Raw genomic sequence first — 25,770 nt, 5'->3', positions numbered from 1 at the left:
CTTTGGGGGCACATGATCTAAGTGAAGCGGGTAGTGCTTGTTTGCCTTGTTCTTATTTGCCATTAACAGCATGAAACAGTTATTAAAGCTGTTTTATCACAAAACATGCTCTGTTTACTAATAACCAGTTTTCATTTCAAAGTGCTTGCTGGTTTTCCCTGACCAACATTGCAGAAAAGACGTTTTTATCTTTTGACCTCTTCCAGTTTTCTTCATCCCTTCGTTGCATGATTTCCTAAACTAATACCTCAGAGAATCCTCCCTGGCATCAAAAGTTGTCCATAGTAAATAATGTAGTGCAAGTCTAGCTGAGAGACAGATTTGTTAAAAATCGAAAAATTATTTGATATATTAAGTTGTTCTAAGGTCTGAATTTGGATGTACATGTATTCTTTATGTAAAATAATAATTATATTTTTATAGAAACTGAATTCAAGTCTATAGGGAATTCAAGTGCTAGGAACAAAACCAGAGTAGAAATCACAGCATCAAAAATCTGTTTGATGAAAATTTCTAGAATATTATCTTAAAGTTACATTTTTCCATCTCTGTCACTAAGTTGGTATTATTCTGAAATTGAATACCGTGGTGCTTGATTAGTTTTCTTTTCTTTTCCCCAATAGCTGTGTGGAGTTTGACTTGAATGTAAACAATGTTGTAGGAATAAGAAATACATTCCTTCTGAGAACCTATGCATACAGTAAGTTTTTTGTATTTTCTTATTTCTATAAACTTTTCTTTTTAATTTTGTATGTTGGTATTGATTATCAAAATTCAGTTGAATATATTAGGTTACTGTATATAATTACTTAATTAGCTGCATTAGATAGCTGTAAGATAACTTCTTGTTGGTCGCTCTAAATATATGGAGAGAGTTGATATATCGGCTAGGTGTGTTTTAAACTGAAAATTATAATATTCAGAAGATAAAGATTATTCATATTAAGGTCCACATATCTACTTCAAGGGCTGCTTCAGTGTTCTGCAGATAACGATATCATTATATTAGTGATTATCTGGTGGTACAATCTCCAGTTTCTTTTCTTTCCTTACAGCTGCTGATAGGTATGAGTGGCTGGTAGCTAGCTGTGTCTGTGTATGCTAGTGGAGAGTCTTTCCTTGGAAAACCCAAAATACTGCTTCAGTTTCTATGCTAACCCCAAGACAAAACTGGTTTATGTCTCCTCAGGAATTTGCATTTTAGGAAGATGTTGTGAAACAGACTTTTGAAGGGAGAGGAATAAGAACAGCACTCTTAGCACTAACTAAGCTTTTCTAATTTAGCATCACAATGTCCTTTGGCAGATAAATATATAAGGAGTAGACCTGAGGCTAATTCTTCTTAGGCCATTGTCAGTTATTCCTTTACCACCTTCTTCAGTTCTTGCATATGGAAATTGTGTTCTATTTAGAGTAGGAAGTTATCCATAGAAGTTACCTTTACTAGTTGAGGTAGTGTTGTTGTCTCTAAGGTAAGGAGTTTTATTGTTTCTGTGTGGTCTTCCAGGTGTAGGACATTCATTCTAAGAAAAGGAGTCTCACTTGCAGGGATATGTGTGCTGAGCCACTGTGGACGAGACTGTGAGAAAATCACATGCTTGTTAGGATTTTCAGAATGACAGATAGCGCCCCAGCTGCTACTGTTACAGAATGTCTGTGGTCCTGGATGAAGTGGTTATCTATTGATACACTCCTGTTCTGATGTGCAGAATACAAAACTCTGCACAATGATACCAGGTTAGATAAGATACTCCAAAACATAGAAGGCATAGTAAGGCCATCATGAGGCACTTGACAGAGCTGATGATCTGCCTCCACATGTGTAAATAATAAATTAAGTATGCTGCAAGATCCCTACTAGGTGGTAGTGAGTGCATTCTCCATAAAATGCATTACTGTCTTAATTAGAAGTCTATCTGTATTCCACAGAAATTCAGATCATCATACCTGGAATATGACTGTATCTATGTCTTTCGTGAAAAGCATGTGTCATGATTTAATGAGTTATTGTATCTAACGTCTCATCTACAGAAAAAGCTGTTGAGGACAAGGCAAATATAAAATTAATGTTTGTATATAGGCCTTAACTGCTTTCATGAATCTTGAGGAAATCTTAAGAATTAACTCTGTGTCCTCCAACCAGGAGAATTCTTTTCCCTGCACTCAGAGTTTATATAACCTAAATAAAAACCAGATATGGTATATCCAGGCAGTAAATTAATTCAGGGAAAATTAGTACAGTGAACTGGAGAGAACTTAAAAGTAGAATGTGGCATTGCTACGTTGACTGGTGCATCCAGTTTTGTCTTATCTGCAAGTTAGCTGGCATACCCCTTGTGTATCTGTGGATCTTACTACTCAAAAGACTATGTTTTCAAATAAAAATATTTTTTTCATGTTTTTTATAAGATGGATAGGAGTTGTAGCATAACTAGGTAAATTCTATAAAATGTTTGCAAAAGGTAGCCTTGGAATACAAGATTAACAGGTTGATCAAGTAGGAACAGATGTTGGTTAATTGTCTGGTTAATGTGATTTTTAAATTTTTTAAAAATATGTATTTATTTTACTTGCAGTTGAGAATCGAGTTCGTCCACTAGTACTTGTTATTAAGAAGTGGGCGAGATTTCATGACATAAATGATGCCAGCCGTGGTACTTTAAGCAGCTACAGTCTTGTGTTGATGGTTTTGCACTATTTACAGAGTGAGTATTTTTTTTTTTACATATTGAAACTGTCCCTTTTAAGTTCATATTTGTGTAGTTTTCCTCTCTGATAAAATTAGTGACCAGAAGGAATTATCTTCCACACAGAAATATCTGAAAATAAAGCAGTTTCACTCCATTTCCTTAGTGCTGCATTTTTCTTTGACAAGTGGACCTCTTCTCTGGAGGCAGAGGTACCAGCTTTAAAAAGATTTGAAAAACAATGTGCCTGCAGGACACTGTGTAACTATAAAATAAACTCAAGCTCTAGTTAACACAAATCTGCCTTTTGACAAAGGGAAAATAAATTCAGGCTCTATTTGATATAAATCTGCCTTTTAACAAAGGGGAAAACCTAAATATAACAGTTTTGAGTGAGTTTTTTTGGTTTCATTGTTGCTTGGCTGGGGTTTTTTTGTTTTGTTTTTTGTTTGTTTTAATTTTTTTGTAACGTGCTGATTATTCTTGTTCATGTTTTTTTAATGACAGCACGTTCTTAACATTTATGATCGTATCTGTGGACAAATTTTGTAGGCTCTCATTTTAGACTTTTCCCCTTTGTTAGTTTGTGTAGGTGTTTTTTTGGTTTTGTTGGTTTGTTTGTTTTTTTTACATGGGGTAGAAAAAATGTTTAGCTCTTGACAGCTTGTTTGGCCTGGCATACAGATAGTTGGCTACCCACTCCACACCAAGTATTTACTGGTTTCAAGCTCATGCTACACCCATTCTGTCTTAGGGTCGAAAGCTTTTTGTGGTAGTTGACTCAAGCTGGTGGCTTTCTTTCAGCTGAACACTCTCTGTAGTAGAGTCCCTAGGAGGATGTTTTGTGTATTTGGGATCTAGCTGGCTGAATTACTTCATTTGCCCATACTGTGTGCTTGTTGTTGATGTACCAATTGCAAGGATAGTAGGACGTAAGATAGTTAATCCGTTTACTATGTGTGTTAGTTTGGGGTTTTTTTTTTGCTACATCTGCTGTGATGGAATTCCATAGATTTTTGTTATTTCTGTGGGAAGAAAAGATGACATGGCCAAGTCTGTTACTACGGCTTTAAAGCCATACTGTAGGTGACTGAGTACTTCAATGTAGATCTTTAGTACCCATAAGAAAAAAAAATTAATCAAAAATATTGATTTGGAGGAGATGAAATGACAATCAACTTAAAAATCCCAAAGTGATTATTAGATAAAAGACTGAAAACACTGGGAACTACTGGATGTGAAGATTGCTGTGTGAAGGAGAAGCACAAGCAGGAGAGTAGATAAAGTATCTTTACATGGTTTAGCAATTAGTGACCGTCGTAACAGTGACTTGGTAAGCATTTCATAGTTAGTGCTACACTTTTACTGGAAATAAGCCTATTCACTTGGAAATCAGTTCTCCAAATCTATTTTCATTGTACTGCAGTTACTCCAGAGACTTGTATTGGGTGTGGTGTGTACTCATGGATTGCCAGTTACTGAGCTGTGCAGGAGACTTAACACGTGAAAGGGAAGAGAGTAGGAGTAACAAGGAACTATGAATGTGTTCACTTGCCAGAATGTTAACAACCCTGCAAGCATGAGGGCATTTGCTGTAGTCATCTGTGGCAGCTGCCTCAGCTGTCTAGGGAAAGCAGGGGAAAAAAAAGTTAAAATAATCCTTTTCATAAAAAACTCTGATCGGTCATCTGCCTGGGAATGATCGGCAGATTGCGGACCAAAGAGGAGCACTTTACCTGTGCTTCATCAGTCTTTTCTGCTAAAAAATGCTGAAGTGTGGCTCTGGACTTGTATCTAGCACCAGCTGTTCAGATTCTGATGTTTTATTCATACAGATTTTATCTTCTTTTTCCCCCGCTTCTGCTATATGCATGCAATGCTACTGGAAGTAGCTTGTGTCCTAGTCATAGAATTTCTAATAGAGCTTTCAATGATGTTACAAGGGAGGGAAAAAAATAAGAATAAAAGCTTTATTTTGCAGTAAATAGTGTCTCCGTCTTCACTAGTCAAATTTATTTTCTTTACTACTTAACCGTGTTCCATATTCTTATGTAGATGTCTTTGGACCTCAGGTTAGAGTGGCTTGAGTTTGTTTGGTAGATATATTAGTGTCTTGTACATTAACTTTCCTCCAGGTAAGAGGTCCAGCTACCTCGTACAATAAGAAAAGTTAAACTCACGTGGCAAATCCTAGTGGTTAAGGGTAACTCTTCACGCTAACTCCATCCTCTTAGTTTAGCCTACATAATTAGATGAAATATCTTGATATCTCATACTGCTCAGATTTTACTTCCTTTTGTTTTATTGTGGCAGAGAATTGGAATTATCCAAGATGTTGCAGAGATAAGATGCTCTTGCATATTTGTAAACACCCACAAACAAAATAAAATTATTTTTAAAGCAGCTGTGGTGATATTTTTGGCAGTCTTGCTAGTTAATGTAGTATACACTTTGAAGATATCCCAAGTGTGTTCTGAGAAGTCTGGTGTTCTGATTCCTAGTCCCTATGGAAAAAGGATTCTGTAACATCTCTTCCCCTGTGAGACCTTGCCTTCAGGGTGAATTAAGTCCCAAGTCAAAGTCCTGTGTGCTGAACTTATTGTTCTCCCTAGTGAATTATATAGACCAGTTGTTCAAAAAGACATGGTGAAGAAATGTTAAACTTCTAGTATGAGGAGTGCTCCAACAGTTCTGTAGCAGCTCTAAGACTTGAGTGGGATGTGAATATTTTGGGATTTTTTTTCTATCTGTAGGACTACCTAATCTGGGAGATAAGTTTTTTCCCCTGTTATTTGTATTGTACAATAGATGCTCTCACCATAAAAGTTAGAATTGTGTAGTTCATTTTGTGTTTGTTGGTATCATTGGTGTCTGCACAATCTTTATGACCTGCTTGACCAGTTAACGGTATTAGACTATATTTATGTGTTTTATGGGGATTTTGCTGGCAATGCCTACTAAGTGTGATGGGGATTTTGTTTTTAAATAACTTTTGGAGACACTTTTCAGCTGAAGAATGTGCATTTTTATGGTATTGGAGGCTTCCTATGCTGTGATAGAATCATATTATATTAGATGTAGGAAAAATAAATGAATGAAGCTCTGATTTTTCCTTTAGGGAATCTAGGTGAGTTTCTTGTAACTATGCATTAACATGAATTTTAAAAGTCAAGCCTTACTCAGCCACTGTAGAATTTTTTTATGTCTTCTAAAAATAGCAGTGTCTTAGTAACAGCTTGCTTTAACTTAATTAACTCATTGTACTGCTATATGCAAAATATCGTAATAGAAAGATTTGCAGAATAACTTTTATTTTACAAAATGCATGAAAGTTAAGTTCTTGATAGATGTTTTTAGGATGGAATTTCAGTCCAGCCCTTTGGTGTAGTTGATATCATATTGTTTCCTGTGAACTATGTAAATCACAGCAACTGTAAACTTTTTTTTTTTATAGCTCTACCTGAACCTGTCCTTCCATCCCTCCAAAAAAATTACCCAGTAAGTGTTTCTTATGAATTTACTACATCATGTATGTGTATGAAGCTGCTTATCTAAAATATATTAATAGTTAAATATCTCTAATGGATTAAGTAAAACACAGTATGTAAGCCTGGTCATTGATACACTAAACATAAGTCTGAAAAAGGTTGTTTGGTGCTTTTGATAATTTCTTTAGTGAGAACAGATTGTTACACATGACAAGATTTCGCACACAGTTGGAAATGAATGCTAATGAGAGCTGCTGACCTAATTCTTCCCTATACTGGCCTGAAAATATCTCTGTCATCAGTAACTTTTTGATTCTTATTTCTTAATACGTTCAGTAGTTTAATTTTTTTTCCACCCAGCTGTGATGTTTAGGAATTCCACACCTTCCCACAGCTGTTGAGTTGCCTGGTACTTCTGGGTGCAGATTGTGAATAATATATGATTACTAAGGAGACTTTTGAGACCTCACAAAATTGTGCTTCAATCCAACAAGGAAATGCCTTTTTGTCCAGATGCCTGTTATGTCCAGATCACGCTCGGTTAGTTCCAAGGAACTCTGTAAATTGGTAGGTTTTGATCCTCTGCAGAATTAGGACTGTGATTAGTGATAATTGATCTAAGGAAGATTACGTAGAAATAAGAGCTACACTCCTAAATATTTGTCTGGGGACAAAAAGAGCCGTTGCTGAATAGTTCTATGCTTGTATTTTACAGAAATTCCTCAGTTCTTTCCTCTTTACCTTTCCTCTCACATGTCCTTGTAAAATTTTTCTTTATTCTTAGCTGCTGTAGTTTAGTGTCCCTGTCTATGTATATGGTTTTTTTTTTACTGTTGCTGGTAATTGTGCTGAGGTAGTATCAGAAAGCCATTCTTGCTTTTGCGTATATTTCCTGTAATGGTGAAATGAGAATGTTTGATGATACTGTACATGAGGGAGAAAATACTGTGGTGTCAGCCATTTTGGGTAATTAAGATTATTGAAATGCAGAAGAAAGCCTTGAGCTATAGTCAACCACAGGTTTCTTCTATTTTGTAATCCTGCTTAGGTATATTTGTGCTAAATATTTGTGGTCTTTATTTCTTCCTCTGATTTTTTTTTTTTTTTTTACTGTACTACATACCTTCTAATCTCCTGTTTTTCTAGAACACTGCTGTAAGAGAACCTTTTTTTTTTTTTTTTAACCCGTTTCAGTGTAGATTTTGTTGTTATTTATCTTGCCTTTAGAGGTTGGATTAAATGTTCTAGGGTAGTTGATAAAATAAAATTTTATACATGCTTACTATAAGACCAAATCAAAACTACAGATTAAGATACTTAAATAAAAAATGATGCTAGAAATTTCAAATGTATTTTTGGTATGCTGTCTCTATTAGGAATATAATTGTTTAAAAAGTGTGGAAGTTACAATTTCTGAATACTGAAATACACTAAAACAATTCTGGTCTTTCAGCTTGCAGTAGTCATTACAAACGATAGGCGAATGTCAGTATCCAAAGAAACCATATCATTTTCTTGTGGTTGTAGCTGGTCAAAGCTGTGTCTCCATTCTAGTAATGCACATAAATACTGCTTCTCCCCTCTGAAACAAACCACACCCTACTTACCATCTGATTTTTCCAAATCAAATTTTCAGCTCTTCCATCAGCCTGAAAATAGTTCTGTACTTTGAAGGAAACTGCTTGTTATAAATTGTAGTTGCTGTACAAAAGAGACATGCTTACCTCGAGCGAGAAACAAAAGGCAGATTCTGTGACTCAGTATATCCCTCCTGCAGATGTGAAGGGTGAGAAGTCCTGGAAAGCCACCAGATCTGCCCACCTGTACATTCTGTTGCTGTGGGGGTGTCTCCAGCTGGCACTGGGCTGACGTATTTTCCAGCCACTAGATTAGAGGGAGTTTTGGAGCGTATCAGATATGAAGTTGCATTCTGGGGCTTCCTGACCCACTGAGCCAGATGGAGTAGGTGAGAGTAGCCCACAAAATGCCTTTATCAGTTTTAAAGTCTATATAGAACTTACCTCCGAGTTAAGACTTCTAGAGAACAACTCTGGAGAACCTGTGGTGTTTTACACCATTATGGCTTCTGTTTTGTCTGTGTGTTTGCTAGCGGTGAACGTTGTTGCAGCTAGGAGTCAGAAGGGAAGGTATGCCCAAGTTCCCAGTGTTCCAGAGCAGCCTGGCATATTACCTTAAATCCAGGTAGAGGGGGGGGTGTTTCCATTAGTGCTCTGGATTGTCAACTTCAGTGGACTCTAGCAGGAGCACATTTATGTTTGTGCTACGTCAGCTTATGAGCTGTCACATCTTGCAAAGGCATAGGACAGAAGCTGGGATGGTGCTTACTGTAGCTCCTTTGTGCTTGGGAGTCAGTCTTTGGTCAGACACAATTTGCTTCACCCTTCAAGTTGCACTTTTTTAAAAGCATAAACGTGAGTTAAATGTTCATTTGTAAGACTGGGGAAGGGAATTTTATGTGTGTGAATACAGATACCCATCAGAAATATCAAGATACTATACTGATGTTAACTGCTGTAAATTCTTTTTAAGGAAAAATCTCATAGAGAGTTAAACTCATTACACATCAAGATGTTAAAATGTAAAGATTTTTTTATGTGCACTTGTTTTTTCCTTTCCAGTATGTAAGGTGCAGTGAAAATATGTGTGTTATGTAGCTTGAACATGAAATGTGTTACTGAATGCTAGTGTTTCCATGAGAAATCAGCCAATTGAGGTAAAGATCAGAGATCTACTGAAACAGAAAAAAAGAGTTTGGGCTTCCTTTTTCTCCAGTGTTTTGAAATAATGGATAGCTCATTTGTTTGTTGCTCAATCAGATCCTGAATTTCATTTCCATTCCTTAAGATGGCATGAGGCAAAGACACAGCAAGCAGATTAGGGACTTCTTTTAGATGAAGCTGAATTTATTGTATTCTAGGGCAAGTTAAGAAGGGAAAGCTTACAGGGAAGTCTTACTTGAAGCTAGGCTAGTTTGAAGGATGCTCTGTAATTCTGTCCCTTATGTGCTGAATCTATAATCTATACCTTGTCCTGTTTATCTATTCCTCCAGTCCTTCTGGCAGGAAGAAGAGGTGTTATCCCTGTTATCCCTGTTTTACAATAGGTGAATGGAGGCAGGTGGCAGCTAATGGATTTTTGTGGGTTGCCTGTGGCATAGCAGAAAAATGAGCCTAGGTATCCTGTGGCTGGTCTTATCTCTTGTTCACTGGACACTGAATGATCACTTTGTTCAGAAATGACCTTAAACAGGAGTGTTTGTTAAATCTTGCCCACGATGTAGGAGGATGCTGGTTCATGTTAGAGCTAGTTTCTCATGCAAATTTAACTCTGTGCTGTGGGAAAAATAAGTCAGGCTCTCCTTTTGGATTGCGTATTTCTGTACCACAGTTATGGGAACTTGGAAGTAATAGTATTAGCTTCACCCACCCTGTCTCAGTTCAACTGCAGCCAGCTCAGTGCAGCCTACCTTAGCTGCTGCTCACGTGGTTTTGCTGGCATGTAAACACAAGTCCAGTTCAGAGATTCTCCCATGTTAAAATTCTTTAGCAAACAGAAGGCAAGGAATGGTCTCAGATGCTCCTGTGCAAGGTGATTCTACCTGAGTTCAGGGAAGTAACTATTAGGTTGGTACAGAAGTAATTACGGTTTTGGACCATGAATTTTAAATCATTATAACTAAACTCAAGTGCATATTTATTTATCAAAATAGGAACCATTCTAGTCAACGCATTTTTGTAAATGAGAAATAAGTTTGTTTATTCCTGTAGCATAAAAATCCATGCTTCGGGATTCAGTGAGGTCTTGCAAAGCATTTCCTGCATCCTGCTGGTTGTGGACTGGCAGCAGACCCCCAAACAGTGACTGTGACCTGGTTTTGGTGCAAGTTTGGCTTTGGGAAGTGCTTTGAAGGTTCTTCTCGGTCCAACCACTGAGCTGGTCCTTGCTGGTTGTTGTATAAAATCCACTTTTCAGCACACATCACAATCCAATCGAGAATTGGTTTATTGTTGCATAGAATAAGAGAAGACAACACTTCAAAGTTACAATTGATTTGATTTTTTTTCAGCCAGCTCATGAGGCACCCACTTATTGAGCTTTTTTACCTTTCCAATTTGCTTCAAATGCCTAGTGACCGTAGAATGGTTGACGTTGAGTTCTTCGGTAACTTCTTGTGCAGTTGTAAGAGCATCAGTTGTGATGATTGCTCTCAATTGGTCATTGTCAACATCCAATGGCCACCACTGCACTCCTCATCTTCAAGGCTCTTGTCTCCTTTGCAAAACTTCTTGAACCACCACTGCACTGTATGTTTGTTAGCAGTTCCTGGGCCAAATGCATCGTTGGTGTTGCAAGTCATGTCTGCTGTTTTATGATCCATTTTGAACTTGAATAAGAAAAATCACTCAGATTTGCTTTTGTCTAACATCATTTCCGTAGTCTAAAATAAATATAAAATAAACAGTAAGTAATAAGTCAGTAGCAAAAAAACATACCACATTTATTTAAGAATGTATTCCAATATCAAATGGCAAATTTAAACAATGCAAAAACCGCAGTTTGTTTTGCACCAACTTAATAATATCCAACAGAGGAACACAAGAGGAATGGTCCTTTGCTTGTAAGTTGTCCTTGAACTTCTAATAAGCAAATGATAGACAGTTTAATTGTGAAAATATATGCACCTAGATTAAGACTCTTGTGTGCGTGTATATATATACTTTCTGATTTTTATTTTGACAGGAATCCTTTGATCCTACTATGCATTTACATCTTGTTCATCAAATTCCTTATACCATTCCACCTTACCTGTCAAGAAATGGATCAAGCCTTGGGGATTTGCTAATAGGTTTCTTCAAATATTATGCCACAGAATTTGAGTAAGTAATAAGATCATCCTGGTGTTTTAGAACATGTAAAACTTCAATTCCTTCTATTGAGTGTATAGACACTTAATAGGCCTGGAAGATAGAAGAATAGCCATTAATGCAGGAGAGGTGACTGACAGAGGGGAAATGGACAACAGGAATCCTGATAAAGAGTGACATCTTTTCCTTAGCCAGGCATCCTATTCTGTGAAATCCGTGTTGGAAGTTAGACAGTTTTGTCCTTTAAAAATAGCTGGGTTTTGTTATATTACACTGTTCTAAAAGTGCACATCTCTGTGTGAGAAAGATTTGTTCTTCTTAGTTGTAGTTTAAGCTACTGATCTTGATATGAATTATTTGGACCTTGTCTTCTGTCACCCAGGTCAGTGGAGGTAACTGATCAGGTGGCTCCCTACTGTGACTACAATATGCAAGAATAAATACTTAAATACTTAAGAGTTCTCGCATATATAGTGGGTTCACTTGTTGGATTGCTAGAATCTGAGTTTAATTTTAGCATCTACACTTTCTTGTAGAAGAGAAAGAGAAGCTAAAGTTTTGAGAGCATCTGAGAAAGTTGTAGATTACAAAGATTTTGCCAAATTGTCACTTGAGAATTTCTTAAAAAAATTGTTTGTCTGTTTAAAACATCAAATAGTTATATTTGAATTAGCTTAATGATCTTCTGAAGAACTTGCTTCTAAGTTGGTTCATACATGTTGCTGTCCTGTGTATGTGCCTGATACCCATGAACGAAATGTATAACTGCTGGATATTCATTGTAATTTTTGAAGAGTGCATATCTTACTTCAGTGTAAGAAGTGGGCAATAATGAAATCCTAAAGAAAACATCTCTGGAGTGTGCACCACATATGGAAGATGTAAGCTAAATCCACACAGCCTGTGGCTATTCATGAACTGCTTGCACTTTGGGCATGCTTAAGCCTGATTCTGAGAGATGGTCGCATACAGGATTTTCCTTCAATGATCCCAGCAGATAAGGGTCTTTTGTCATAGAAGTTCTTCCTAAGTATGTGTCTTCTCAGCTGGTGAAGTGCTGCTTGCTAAACAGGTAAATTAGAAGACGCTGCTGGAGGATATCATCGAGATCCTAATTTATGCAGGATCCTGAATGCATCCTTTGCTACTCGTCTGTATAACAAGCTGTTAATATTTTCATATATGGAAGTGGTTTATTTAGTAAATATCTTTTCCATTAAGGAAGAAGTTTCTGGTTTGCCTGTGCAAACTAGCAGAGAAGCTCTTGTCCATAATGCAGGAAAAAATACCTAATTTGACTTTTCTGATTTGGCTGCTTGTGAACATAGTTAAGAGCACATTTCTACATAAGTTGGTAGACTGGTCCAGGAAGATATGTTTTGTTGTCTGCTGTTAGACCTGCAGGATATCCTAAAAAGTATGAAGACTAGCAATGCTACAATATCAATACTTGAACTAATGGTAATCCCTGAATATTATTTTTCATTATGATCATAAATAAGGAAAAAAATACTACCTGAATTTAATTGTAGAGGAATAGAGGAACTTGTGGTTAAAGCAAAGCTTGAAAAGGTGGAGAATGAAGATGGAATAGTTGCTGAAGTCAATATATTTTAAAAAATTACTTGCTTTTCCAGTGTTAAGTAGTTAAGTACTTGTTAAGACATTTGACTGGCAATACTGTGTTTAAAGAAAGAAAGGAAAAAAAAAAAAACACACAACAAAAACGCTGTAAAAATGACCATTAGAATTCCTGTGTTTGAAAATGTTATGTAGCTGAGAAGTCATATCAGAAAATGATGCATTTAGTGCAGCAACCTGTATTATTTTCACTCTTTCTGCTACAGAAATAAAACTTCAGGTATACTCTTTACTTGACCATCTGTGTATTCCTGATAACTATAAATTGTTTTTGAAATGAGCAGAGTGTGTGTCTCAAAGATACTAACATTCCATATAGCTTCATAAAAACTGGCAATCGACTGGAGGGGAGAAACCCAAGTTAATGTCCACATGGAGGAAAAGGTGGGCAGAACGTGATGTTCAAACACTTGTGTGCGGTAGCCAGTCAACAAGAGCAAATACAGTGTCATGTTATCCACAGTATCTGTTATCTTTGCTTTTAGGTTGCTGATGGGAATGAGGATAGAAGTTAAATACATACAACACAGGGCTCCTAGTTCTGCCTTTCTTGGAAAAAACTAGTATTTTTCTTCTGAATGTGTTGAATATTTTCATTGCTGTAATCAATTTTTTTTTTTCAGTGTTTGCTTTCCCTGTAAAACATTTACTAGTGTTTTTAGGCACAGAAATTTTGAGGTTATGTTTCAGATACTGTGACTGTTAAGTCACATTTAAATGACCTATACTGTGCCAGTGAGCTTTCACTATTAAACTGTAATGTGTTTGAAAGGATTACTAAAGAGAATACTAGCTCAATTTTCATAGAAGGGACTTCGGTAGCTTCCTCTCTATGGAGTAGGACACAATACTACCAGCTTGGATACACAGGATCTGTTTTCCTGAAAGAACAGCCTGCAGTCAGGTATGGTGAGATCATGTGTGAAGATCATCATTTTGGACAGAATAAGTTGTAGATGCCACCTGTCCGGAACGCCTAACTGATTTACGCTTTTGCATGTATTGGTCAGGAAGATGAAGGGAAAGTGAAGATACATTGTTTTAATCTTTCTCCTCAGTCTAGCAAAGGCCAGTAGGTATTTCAGTCAATATTTATGTTTTATTTTACTTGATGTAGTGAATAATATTTAAGAGCAGGATGGGCCCAAAGAGTAAGGCACCAAGGAGTAAATGAGCAGTGCAAGGGAAGAAACTGGAGCTTTGCGTGCTGTGCAGCCATGAAAACTTCATATCCTTGTGCTGTGTCTTTTTTCCTTATGCTTTTAATCTACTTTATTTAGACTATGAGCTGTTTCAGAAAATTGCTGATTACCATGTATTTATACCGTGCCTGTTTCACAGTCCTACTCTGGGATTTTCATTGTGTCTGTAAGAAGTAATTTTTATCCCCTTTCATAAGTTACTAGGAATGTGATTTGGGAATTCCTGTATACATTGGACTTAGGCACTACATATGGCAAAGCTTAATTTGCCTGCATGGTTGCATAATTATTAATAGCTTGCCATAAGAGTTCAAGTATGCATAATGTTTCACATGATACAGCTGACTCAAAAGTATGCTTAAAACTCCATTTTAACTTCAAGTACTTCAAACTGTTGAAGGTCTGCTGATCACTCAGTGAATGTGACCATGTAAAAAAATGTATGGAGGTGTTCTCAAGAGAAGGTATTTGGAGACTGGTCCATGTTTACCAAGCCCTCTGAAGACAGTGTCTGATTTCATTTCTGCAGCTGTGAGTGAAGGCAGCAGGTTTTCACTTGTCTGCCTCTTTACGAAGTGAGACCTTGAAGCAAGGCCTTGCTCCCCTGAAGTCACTGCTAGGGAACCTAGAGATTGTCCTTTGGGACTGTTCTTCTCTTAAAGTTATTGTTTCAAGTTATGTAGCAGTTGTTAAAGATAATTCACTGATTAAGGCCATTCACGGTTGTATTTGGTGGATGTGTTAGAAGGTTGGTTACATTATCATGACAAAATATAAAATACAGTTGCTTATGGCTCTCTTCAGGGTAGAATTGGTCAGGTAATAAAGGGATCATTTTTTAATAGTATATTAAATTAAATATGCTTGCAGTTTGTACCCATCTTAATGTGTTTATGCAGGGGGTTCTGGTTTATAAGAACACTCTGGAAAATATAAGCTTTTTAATCTATCTGTGGTGTTTTCATACATACACCTTGAAATGCCTAGTATTTTCCTTGCTTCCCCCATGAAGAGCACGTATCTAATGTGGGCAGTGACACCAGAAATGGCTGATAATAGAACCAGCTATTTAAATGCTTATTGTTAACTTATGGATTGAAAGTGTGTATGGGGACAATACTTGCTTTGTGTTGGTAATAATGAAGTTATTGTGTGCAAGCAAAAAATTGTTAGAATTGATACACAAATTGTGTGCTATTGGTAGGGTTAGTGAATGTTCAGTAAGACTGGTAGATCACAGAATCATAGAATGGTTTGGGTTGGAAGGGACCTTAATCATCATCTAGTTCCAACCCTCTGCCATGGGCAGGGACACCTTCCACTAGACCAGGTTGCTCAAAGCTCCATCCAGCCTGACCTTGAACACTTTCAGAGATGGGGCATCCGCAGCTGCTCTGGGCAGCCTGTGCCAGTGCCTCACTACCCTAATGGTGAAGAATTTCTTCCTTATATCTAATCTAAATCTAACTTCTGTGAGTTTAAAGCCATTACCTGTTGACCTATCACTTCATGCCCTTGTAAAAGTCCCTCTCTAGCTTTCTTGCAGGCCCCTTTAGGTACTAGAAGGCTGCTATAAGTCTACCTGGAGTCTTCTCCAGGCTGAACAACCCCAACTCTCCCAGCCTGTCCTCACAGCAGAGCTGTTCCAGCCCTATGATAATTTTTGTGGCCTCCTCTGAAGTATTCTGAGGTGTCCTGAACAACTATATTTCATATGCTTTGTCCTGCACCTCTTTGAAAAAGGCCCTATTCATATTCTTAAATAGAAGAATAATGTACATGTTCTTTGAAAGTACAGTTATTGTAACATCTGACTCTCATAAGTAGTTTTAATCATGAGTTGTATTCAAGATAATTTGTGGAATTACAGGCATAGATTTTTCACCAGTGTAAATTGTCTTAATCAGCACTGACCAAATGAAGTTATGACAGCTGATCTGTGGCCTAGGGAGCACAGAATTTAACTGATTAACTATAGACTGTATTTTGATTTACAGCTGGTATTTACAGATTTACTGCAGGTGGTTGATGCACCCAGCCAAGCTCCTGTCTTTGCATTATGTCAAAAGATTGATTCAGTCTTGAGATCACATCAGGCATACATAACAGCAGTACAGCTAGCACCATGCTACCCGGCTATTCTAAGCCCCATTTAGTCAAGTCATATGGTGATGCAGTGCTGGTGATCCAGGCATTTTGCTGATATGGTAGTTCCTTGGTTTAGGTAAGAGCAGCTGAAAACTGGCTGTGTAGATAAGAACATAAAACTGCAAGTGGTTGCTTTGGCTTCCATTACGTTTGGCATGTTGTGCCAAGCATCATAAAGACCATAAAGATGCTTGGCACGTCTTAAAGATTGCTCTGTAAATTGCCTGCTGTTCCTGTTTCAGTGTGATCATTTCCTCTGGTTTTGTTACTGGAAAACTGTGTATAGAAAGCGATAGAATATTTTCAAATTTGTATCTAAGTTGTTGGTCTGTTGTTACACTTGTAGGAGATCTAAAATTCAGCACATACAAAGTGTTAGTGCTTTCTAATTATAATATTTTTGCACCAGAAATGCTGGCCTGTAAGCAAGTTATCTTTTTGTGTCTTTATACTGTTGAATAATTTTATAATGGAATGCAGTATGTGACATATCTGTACTTAAATGCCTTACGTTCCTTTTTCTCCCAACGTAAAATTCTGAAAGATGAATTTGAGGCTGTAATTCCTTTTGAACTTAGAAATAAATGTAGGTGTCAATATTCAAGTTGATATTGTTTTTTGCAAAAATTATTCTGTCATGACTGTGTTACGCATGGATATCTGTGGTGTTCTGTGTTTCAGATGTTTTTGTAAATAAACTTATGTTTGTGGAAATTTTTTCTTGTTTCCTACCCATCTTTCCTTATTCTTTTATAATGAATTATGAAGCTTAATCTTTTATGATGGATTATGAAGATTAGACTTTTATAATATATTACTCATTATTATGAAGTACTGCATTATCCAGGCTTATGACGTAGCAATTTGACTTTTTAAAATGTAAACTGATATCATTAATTTAGAATCAAGAGTTAAACGTTCTGCAAATTGTTTTCCTTTTCCCTAGTTGGAGCCGTCAAATGATTTCTGTTCGTGAGGCCAAAGCTGTTCCAAGACCTGATGGTATTGAATGGAGAAACAAATTTATTTGTGTAGAAGGTAAAATGTAAAGCTGCATTACCATTTTTAACTGTTAAGACACTAAAAACATAAATCTGTCAGTCAGATTTTACCTTGGTTGTGTTTTAATAATGCACATGTGTAATATATTTATGTGTAAAATTAAGTTTAACAAGTGTAGATAGTTTTGGAAAGAGTGCTGCCAAAAACACTTGAGAAGGAAGCTTTAAGTTCTATAGTGTTTAAAAATAGTTCTCCTGACCTTTTCTTCAAGAGCACTCATTGCCCTGCTACTTTTGGAACAGGGATTATGACTTTGACAGGGAACAGCCTTTAAGACAGTAGTGTGTGTTTTACTGCTCTGCAAAAACTGTCAGTTTTGCCAAGGTGGAGCTTCTGAAAAAACACAGCAGGCGCATATTCAGATTACTTTCTAAGAATACTCTGTTCTAGAAATGCTGTGGCATCGCAAGTCCTAGCAGTGACTAGATTATGCGAATGTTGATCCCCTTGTGGCCTCTACTTTTGGCTGGCTGGGGAACACAGTGTTTCTGCAGAGACTGTGTGATGCCCTACAGAAATGGAGGGTAAACCCAGGCTACCTTTTGGAGTTGCAGGTCTCAGCCTTCTTAGTGCACGACACAGGGAACCTGCTTCGTATGCTCCTGGAGCCTTTCAACTGCTGTGGGGAACTGGCATGGAGAATATAAACAGTTAGCATGTGCAGAAGGTGAAGCTTGGGCCAGGGAAAGAGAAGATGGGAGACCAAGAGAAGGACTGAGATGTTAGGAGAATGGAAAAGGAAGGGACTGAGAGGGACTGTGTCACTGGAACAGTTAACACAGAGAGACAAGGAGAGGGAGAATCAGAATGCAGCAGGGAAAGGAGAATTGGTTGGACAAGGGACTTGTGGGTAAAGAGGCAAGGTGGAATTAGAAGTAGGGGCTTTACGACCCTGGTGTTAAAAAGGAAGGTTTGAAGTGGGTGAGGGGACTTGGCCCTGGCTGTAAATAAGTAGAGGCTATCAAAGGTTGAAATTTTAAGATAAAAGGGGACTAGAGCTTGGACAGGAGCCAAATGGCATGGAAAGAGTTGTTAGAAACTGGGAAAATTTTGCTAGGGGAGAAATGGGACAAGGCAGAAGTGCTGTGACTGGACAGACATTCCTCAAGATACAATAGTTGGGGGTGGGAGTGCACCTGTCTGTTTGTATGAACCCAATTTTCTGCAATTTTGCTGCTCTGTGCAGAGAATAATTACCTACTGGTGAAATTAGTTATTCTGTGGCGCAGAGCACACCAACTTGGCTGTAATCATGTGGACAGCAGTGTGAAGCCACATGATGGAATTCCTGTTCTTTATTTTACTTTTTTTCTGAGAAAATAAAATCAACTACTGGTCATGGGGAAAAAAAATACGCTGAAAGACAACTGCATGCTTGGCTCTGCAGTCTCAGAGTTGAGAAATGTGAGAACTGGATTATCTGCACAACTGAAATGATTCAGGATAGCATAGAGCAGGCACTGCCAAGGCTCTGGTCTGAGCGTGGGAGGTGGGAACGCTGGGCAGCGGTGTCTGCTGCTCTCACATGATGCTGCGGGATGGGGGGGCTGTTTCAAGCTCTCAGTTTTTCATGACTTTACAGTATAGTTGAATAATTGGATTTTTCTTTTTGTCAGGTTGGAAATAGAACATCAGCATACAAAATAGGCAGTTTAGAATTTGTATTAAATGGGCTTGATTACATAGAACTTTTCCTTAAGAGTGCATTTTGGATTTGGACTATTAAAAAAAAAAAAAATATATATATATATAGGTGGCACATCTGATTCCTTCCTGTTACAATATGCTTCAAGACTTTATTAAGAGTGGATTTTAGCATCACATGCCAAGCTTCTAGTCTTAAACTGGAAGGGAAAAATTACACTAAAGGGAAAAATTCAACTCAAAGTAGGTTTCATATTTGTAACAGCTGTAAGGCTGTATGTAGATAAACTTTTGTGTACTTTGAGAATAAACTTTTAAAAGCTAGCTAAACATATCAAGATATTCTGGTTTCCAAGTTTTTTTCAGATTTTTCCAGTTAGCAGACTAAAATTTCAGTAACTGGTATTATTGCATGTATTTTTAAGTATTTTAAATATATTTGTTGATAGATTACGTAAGTCAGTGCCTGCAAGTTGCCGTAATTCTGCAGGTAGTGCTGTTTTTAGGGCTGCTCAAAGGAAAAAATGTGTTCTGTTTTCATTGTTATTTACCTTAAGGCTGATTCTCACTTGTATTTCTGCTGTTGGAGAAACAAATAAAGTCGAGGTACTCTTTTCAGGCAGTTTAAAACCTGTCCGCCTGTTAGCAGTATGGGGATACAGAGAACACTGCTTTTAGCTAATATTTGTGAACATTCCTTGTCAGAAGCTCTAAATTGCTACTGAGTATTCTGGTTTCAGTTTATATCTTGTCTATATCAAGTAATATCGTACACTCTTCTGTTGAAAATGACATGGTTTGCAGAAGCTAGAAACTCGGTTGTTTTGTGAGCCAAATTGATAGTCCTTTAAGGAAACTGGATCAGAAGTGGTCTAAGCTGCACCTGATTCGTGCTTGTACTTTTAAATCTTTCAGATCTATGTGTTAAGTACTCTAAAACTAATTCCTTAAGACTTGCTTTGTGGCAGCTCCAAGGTTTTATGATTTCTTGTATTTTTGTTTTGAAAGACAATCCCCTTTACCCTTTCCCTCAAGCATCAGTGTTGAAGTTGTGTTACTTTTCTTCTTTTAATATTCTCATCTCTGTCTGTTAACAAAATAACTTATGATGGACTCTCACTGTCTTGATGGTTACAAAAGGTAGTGATGCAAATAGTAGCTGATTGCAAAATTATTCTTGCTGCACTCCAAGGAAAGAGTTTGTCTATTGGCAGTGAATAAATATTCAGGAAGGAAAAAAGAGAAGATGTGAGTCAGCTTCTGTGACTAGAGTACCTGTTTTCCCACTGACACTTTCTCAAGATTGTACCGGGTTTCTCTTGTTGATTTTAAAAAAATCTATATGTCTTGGTTCAATATAAAATACATGAAGGTCATAGCATTAAGGAAGCAGTTAACATCACCTTTTTGATATAAAACAGAGATGCTGTACTGCTTCACATGGTAGGGGGCATGGAATTCTTATGGTAGTACGTCCCTCTGTCAAACTATGTGATTGACTTAAAGGGTATATAGTCCTCTATTATTTGATTGCCATTTTTTTTTTTCAATCTAAATGCACGATGCATTCTAAAGTAAGATAAATCTGCCTGTAACTGTCCACCGGAACCTTTACAGGTGGTCTGAAGAGAAGGCTTTTATAAACCTGCCAAATGCAACATTTATTGCATGAAACAGTTTCTTTGTGCAATTAAATAGCTTGCAGAAATAAAAACCCAGTGCCATGGAGCATGTTCCAAATGTGAGGTTCAGTCTCCAGAATGGCTTAAGCACATTTGATGCCTGTTTCATGCTTTTATTGTATGTCCCTCTCTGAATAAAAATGATACATAACCAAGTAAACAAAAAAGCTCCCTGATGCAGTAAATACTTCTATGGTTCTGTGGTCCTTAAAGACTTCCTTACATTCTCTCAGTGTAAAATATACCATGTTACTTCAGGAGTTTTCTAGTAAGGAAGGCAAAAAAATACTATAAAATCTGTTTTGTAGCACATTTTAATACATAGTCTCTGCATCCTATTTTTTTAGTATCCATTGGTTTAATGCTATCAGTCATATCAGTGGCAAATAGTACTTTAAAATCCTTAAATTAAAAAAAAATATTAATTATGTTAGAAACAAAAAAGGGAAAACATTACATAAATTTGTAGTCTGTTAGAAAGTGGGAGGCCCAACTTGTTAACTTATGAATAAATATTGTTGAATAGGTATTAAGTGATAAAATACATTTTTACAGCAGTTTTTACATCTTATATAAAAAGTTATAGTAAATATTTTATTTCTTTTATTTCACTGGTAAGTTGCTGAATGGGATGAATCTCAAGTGAACAGTCCTAAGAGGCACATGTGTAGTAAGTTTCAAAACACTTTAATGTGCGAAGTTATATTCTGATATGTCGTCACAGACTATTTGGTAGTGAGAAATAATTACCGATGCATAAAGTCAGCACATTCATAGTGTGCTTCTATAGATATAATAACCTGACTTTATTACGGATTACATACCACTAGAGCATTTATGGTTTGAGGCTTTTATTTTGTATGAATGCTACACAGAAATAAAGATTGAGAAGCAAAGTGGAATCAGCCACTCAAAGCAGTTTTGGGCAGCAATGGTATGTTGATTCTTCTGGGTTTGTCTGATGACTTGCTCAGTGAAGGCACTTAGTGCTAGGGGTTTTTTTAACTCTTAATGTTTGTGTTTGATCTTGCAGAGCCCTTTGATGGGACAAACACTGCTAGAGCTGTACATGAAAAACAGAAGTTTGATATCATCAAAAATGAATTTTTGAAGGTAAAAAGTACATCTCATTTAATTGTCCTGGTTGCTTTGGTTTTCAAGATAGTTATGCAAATGCTAGTCATTAAACCTTCTGGTTTCTGACGTTTGTGTTGTCAATATTTTGCAATTAGTTGAAATGAGTACTTGGAGTAGTAAACCCTTTGTCTTAGGTTTTCTTATGTGTGTAAAATTCTAATGATAGTTGATACCTTTAGAATTACAACTTTACCTTCATTCATTATTTCTGCCTATATTAATTTGTCTGGTAATAAACTGTTTTGTACTTTTTACTATCCCTTTTTTATAATTATTGCCAGTAGTGGATTTATGCTGTTTTTTGGCAACTGAATTAAATTGGTACTGTTCTTTGGGGAGACCACACTCATAATTTTAGAACATGAGTGGTTTCAGCTGGAGCTTTCACTGTTCCAGTCAGTGGAGGGTGCAAGCCCACTTTGAAGCAAACAAAGATTTAGGCCTTGGTTAAACATCCTTTTCTAAAACCCCTTGCTACCAACTCTTTTATGCTTGTCTCCTGTCATAGGCATTGCATTTGGAATCGGAGCTCAAATTCTAGTTTTCTGAGATCTCTGACTATTCATAATGTAGTTATGACTGGGGATTAGGGCACAGAGCTGGCTTCCATCTCTAACCGGTTAAACTCCTCTCTCACACTGTCCTTGGAGGCTCCTGTTTACTCCAGTTAATCACACCCTTAAATATCCTGAGGGGCTTGTCCAGCAAAAAGGACATCAATGCCAGATATTGTAATAAAGCATGTTATAAGGTGTTTGTGTTAGTCAGAAAAGGGTAACTTTTTTGCTTTATTATATATTCTGTTCAGAAATGTGAGTTTCCCTCTATTTAACCATATTAGCATACAAAATACTGAACTGTTCACAGACTTTGACATAAAATATTTTGATTTTGTGAGTCTGCTAAAGCAGTGGTTTATTAAGTACTTTGGGATCTCTCACTGTTCTGTAAAATTAGAGTGAACTTTTCCAGAGTTTTCAGTTAAAATATTGGTTACAAACCTGTAACCAATTCTGAAAAATGCAAAAGCAGTTGTTTAGTCCTGTCTGTTTAGAAACCTATATACTGGAGTGTTGTGATCCTGAAAAAATTCCCTCTTTACTAGGAACCATAAGGAATGACAGTTGCTTAAAAATGCAAGAACTTATTAATAACGTCCCTAAGAAATCTGTTTGTCTCATTGCCCTTGAGAGATTATTCTCCCTGTGGTTTTCATTACACATTGTGTTTTAAACGAATTCTGCCTAAAGACACTAGGGCCACTGCAGTTATTCGCAGGTTTGTGGCCGAACAGATGTAACAGATGTGCCCTGGAATTCACTTTAGAATACAGAAGAAAATTGAAATAACCTGTTTTAAAGACACACTAAAGTCCTGGAACTGTCAGAGTATAACATCTTGTATCAGGAACTTGATGTGTGAATTCAGGACAATTATTTTGCAGTCAGAATATCAATTTAATGCTTAAAAAATGTTAACATCTTGGTCTCCAAAAATCCACTCTCTTCTTGAAAGGATGTACCTTCCTTAATAGATCATTGAATTTTGTGTACCTTTTAGATTATTTTCTTCCCCCCCCGCCCCGACCCCCGCAAAAAAAAAAAAAAAAAGCCAACCCACACCTCTTTTCTAAGGTAAAAATATCAACGTTATACTTGCAGATCTGTGGGGCTTACTGCTTGTAATGGTATTTAAGCATTAATAGGAAAGATTGTTTAGCCTTTTAAAACCTTGTACGTTTTTCCCCAGTCTTGGCAGATACTACAAGAAACGAAAAACCTGAACTGTATATTACCTTTAAGAGTATCCACAGAGAAAAAATAACTATTTACTTCACTTTCTTCTTATTGGATCCTGCTGAAATAAGGAACAGTAACAAAATGAAGAGGCAGTTACCATGTGAGCTTTTACGACACATTTTTCTCTTCAAACTTTTGTTAAGAAAATGTTTATAAGAAAGACTGTGTGTTATCAATATTTGTTAATACAGCTGTTCAAAGATATGTTTTCTGAAAACGCTTACCTTGTTGACTTCTAGAAGAAACTCAAACAGGAAACTGCAAAAATAAATCCGTTTTAAAGGAAGTATGGGGATATTGGGGGAAATACGGGAATATATGACTTCTTGTTTCTATAATCTGTATAATCATTAATTCAGACACATTTAACCATGAAATAAAGACATTCAGAGCTAAACAGTGTGCAAGTCTGACTGCACCCTTAAGGCATTGTTCACAGTACCCACTTCTTGATGAACAGACAGCCTGTGCTTTACATTTGCTTAACTGCAGTAAGCGGTTTTGCTCAACTTGGCACTTTGCAGTTGTATTTCCCTCTTACATGGAACAACGAGCAAAATTTTATGAAAATTAGGATAGATTATGGTTGGTAGTGTTCTGGATGTCAAGAACTGTAATCTAAACTGGAATTTTCAAGCAACACTTCTACTATGAAGAAGTTAGAGTTGAAAAGGACAAATTGATAGATAAAAATGCTTCATATTCACAGAGTAAGCAAGATACTTCTTAGTGCTTCCTTTTACACATTTGAAGCAGTAGTGATGTCTACAGAAACTACCACAACCCAACCCTATTACTGCTGCAGTAAGCTGGGCTTCTGTTTTGATTTTGTGTAAGTATTTGTAAATTGATCAGCTACTGTAAATTGAATTTAAATAAGTAATCTTCAAAATTTTAGCTTTTCTAAAAAGTTGTGATCCCTCTTCTAGACCTGCTGTAGCACAATTTGTGCCTCTCATATATTTGTTACTGAAGACCAATTCATTGTTAAAACTGTACTTAACATTGATGTCAAATTTGTGTTTTCTTTTTTAAATTTAATATTTTCTATGGTGTACAATTAAATAAATTTATACATGGAAGATATAATTTATTTTTTTAGTTCATTTTGTACTGCATATTTAAAGTATTTCCTGTAATTAGGTAGGAAAGGAAAATGCCCTGTAAAGGTATGGTAAGGTTGCAAGTCAAACTTCTGTATGGCTATTCTGTGCTGTGTCTGTGTACAGGTAAAAGTTTCATCTATTGCCATCTCTAACAAGATTGTGAAAACCCTGTTTAAAACTGTGTAGAACAACAAGCATTATCTCTTCTTGTGCAAACCTTGAAGTTCTAATTTAATTCAAGTTTTAGAATTTAGAAGTTCTAGAAACTGTAAACTATTTTCCTGCTGTCAGGTTACTTACTACACACTTTGTCATGATCTAGATCTTGGCTTGCTTCTTAAAACAGCTTCCTTCTGTAATTTAAACTGTCTTTCTGTTTTAATTCTACTCTAGCGATCCACTGAAACGTTCTCCCCATGTGCCTGTGTTCTCCCTCTACTGCCCTTCCTCTATATGAGATGGTAAACTTGGTCTCAGTGAAACATTCACTTTGACGCACTTTGTGTAAAATGAAAGCACAGGATTTTAGGACAGGAGCATGTCTGGATTAAAAAATGCTTCACAAGCGCTAGGCAGCTTTTGGGGAGAGGGGAGGGCTGCTCTTTAAAAAACATCTTTTACAACGTAGGATAACTAAGAAGGGACAAATGTGTTCAAAATTGGCAAAAATGTATTTCAAGTGAGCTGGATGTGATGCAGAAAACTTCATGGATGCCTGTCTCTTATGAGTTCGCATTCCATCACCTACAGTATCAACATACTCTTACCTCAAAATACTGCATTATATTTGAAACTGATTCTTCCCAACTGTTTTAGAACAGACAGATGAAGGAATTGTGGTACCTCTGTGCAGCTCCATAAAACATGACCCACCAACTCAGCGATCTTTTTAATACAAGCCAAGATTTGTAACCACAACGGCCTGTGTCTCTCAAAAGAATCCTTTTGCTTTCTTTTTCTCAAGCTTGTGTACTTCTGATAAGATACATTTCTAATCAAAATATGAAGTCTGGATGGTAGTTTTCCCCAACTGTTTGGTGACAAGCCTGTTTCTTGTGTCCTCTCTCACACTAGAAAACTCTGCAGTAATTACTGTGTTAGCCAAGGTGCAAGATGGTGTAACTTCGTTTAGCTTATAGTGAAAAAACTAGTGGGTAGTCTGGTGAGAGCAGGCAAAGTGGCAGAGCTCTTGCGTATTAAAAAACAAGAGTTTTGGAAAACAAATTTCACCAGAAGTCATATTATATTGTTCTCCTGTCAAGCAAACAAGAACAGCATCACTTTCTGT

At 36.8% G+C, this 25,770-nt stretch overlaps 1 protein-coding gene across 5 annotated transcripts in view; it reads left to right on the top strand.

Moving 5' to 3' along the window:
- The window catches only part of TENT2 (terminal nucleotidyltransferase 2), a 43,133-nt gene extending 18,668 nt beyond the window's left edge, over positions 1-24,465 (top strand). For all 5 annotated transcript variants that reach the window (XM_082075907.1, XM_082075904.1, XM_082075905.1 and 2 more), the window contains 7 exons: positions 624-700; positions 2,577-2,705; positions 6,142-6,185; positions 10,937-11,073; positions 16,999-17,090; positions 21,474-21,553; positions 23,327-24,465. In XM_082075907.1, coding sequence (XP_081932033.1) covers positions 624-700; positions 2,577-2,705; positions 6,142-6,185; positions 10,937-11,073; positions 16,999-17,090; positions 21,474-21,553; positions 23,327-23,401 — 634 coding nt within the window. In that variant the 3' untranslated portion in view covers positions 23,402-24,465. The remainder of the gene's footprint in view (positions 1-623; positions 701-2,576; positions 2,706-6,141; positions 6,186-10,936; positions 11,074-16,998; positions 17,091-21,473; positions 21,554-23,326) is intronic.
- The last annotated feature ends 1,305 nt before the right edge of the window (positions 24,466-25,770 follow it).

Source organism: Streptopelia decaocto, assembly GCF_964273445.1.
Source record: "Streptopelia decaocto genome assembly, chromosome: Z".
Taxonomy (NCBI): Eukaryota; Metazoa; Chordata; class Aves; order Columbiformes; family Columbidae; genus Streptopelia; species Streptopelia decaocto.
Note: the sequence above shows the minus strand (reverse complement) of the source record. Positions and strands in the feature narration are given on the sequence as shown.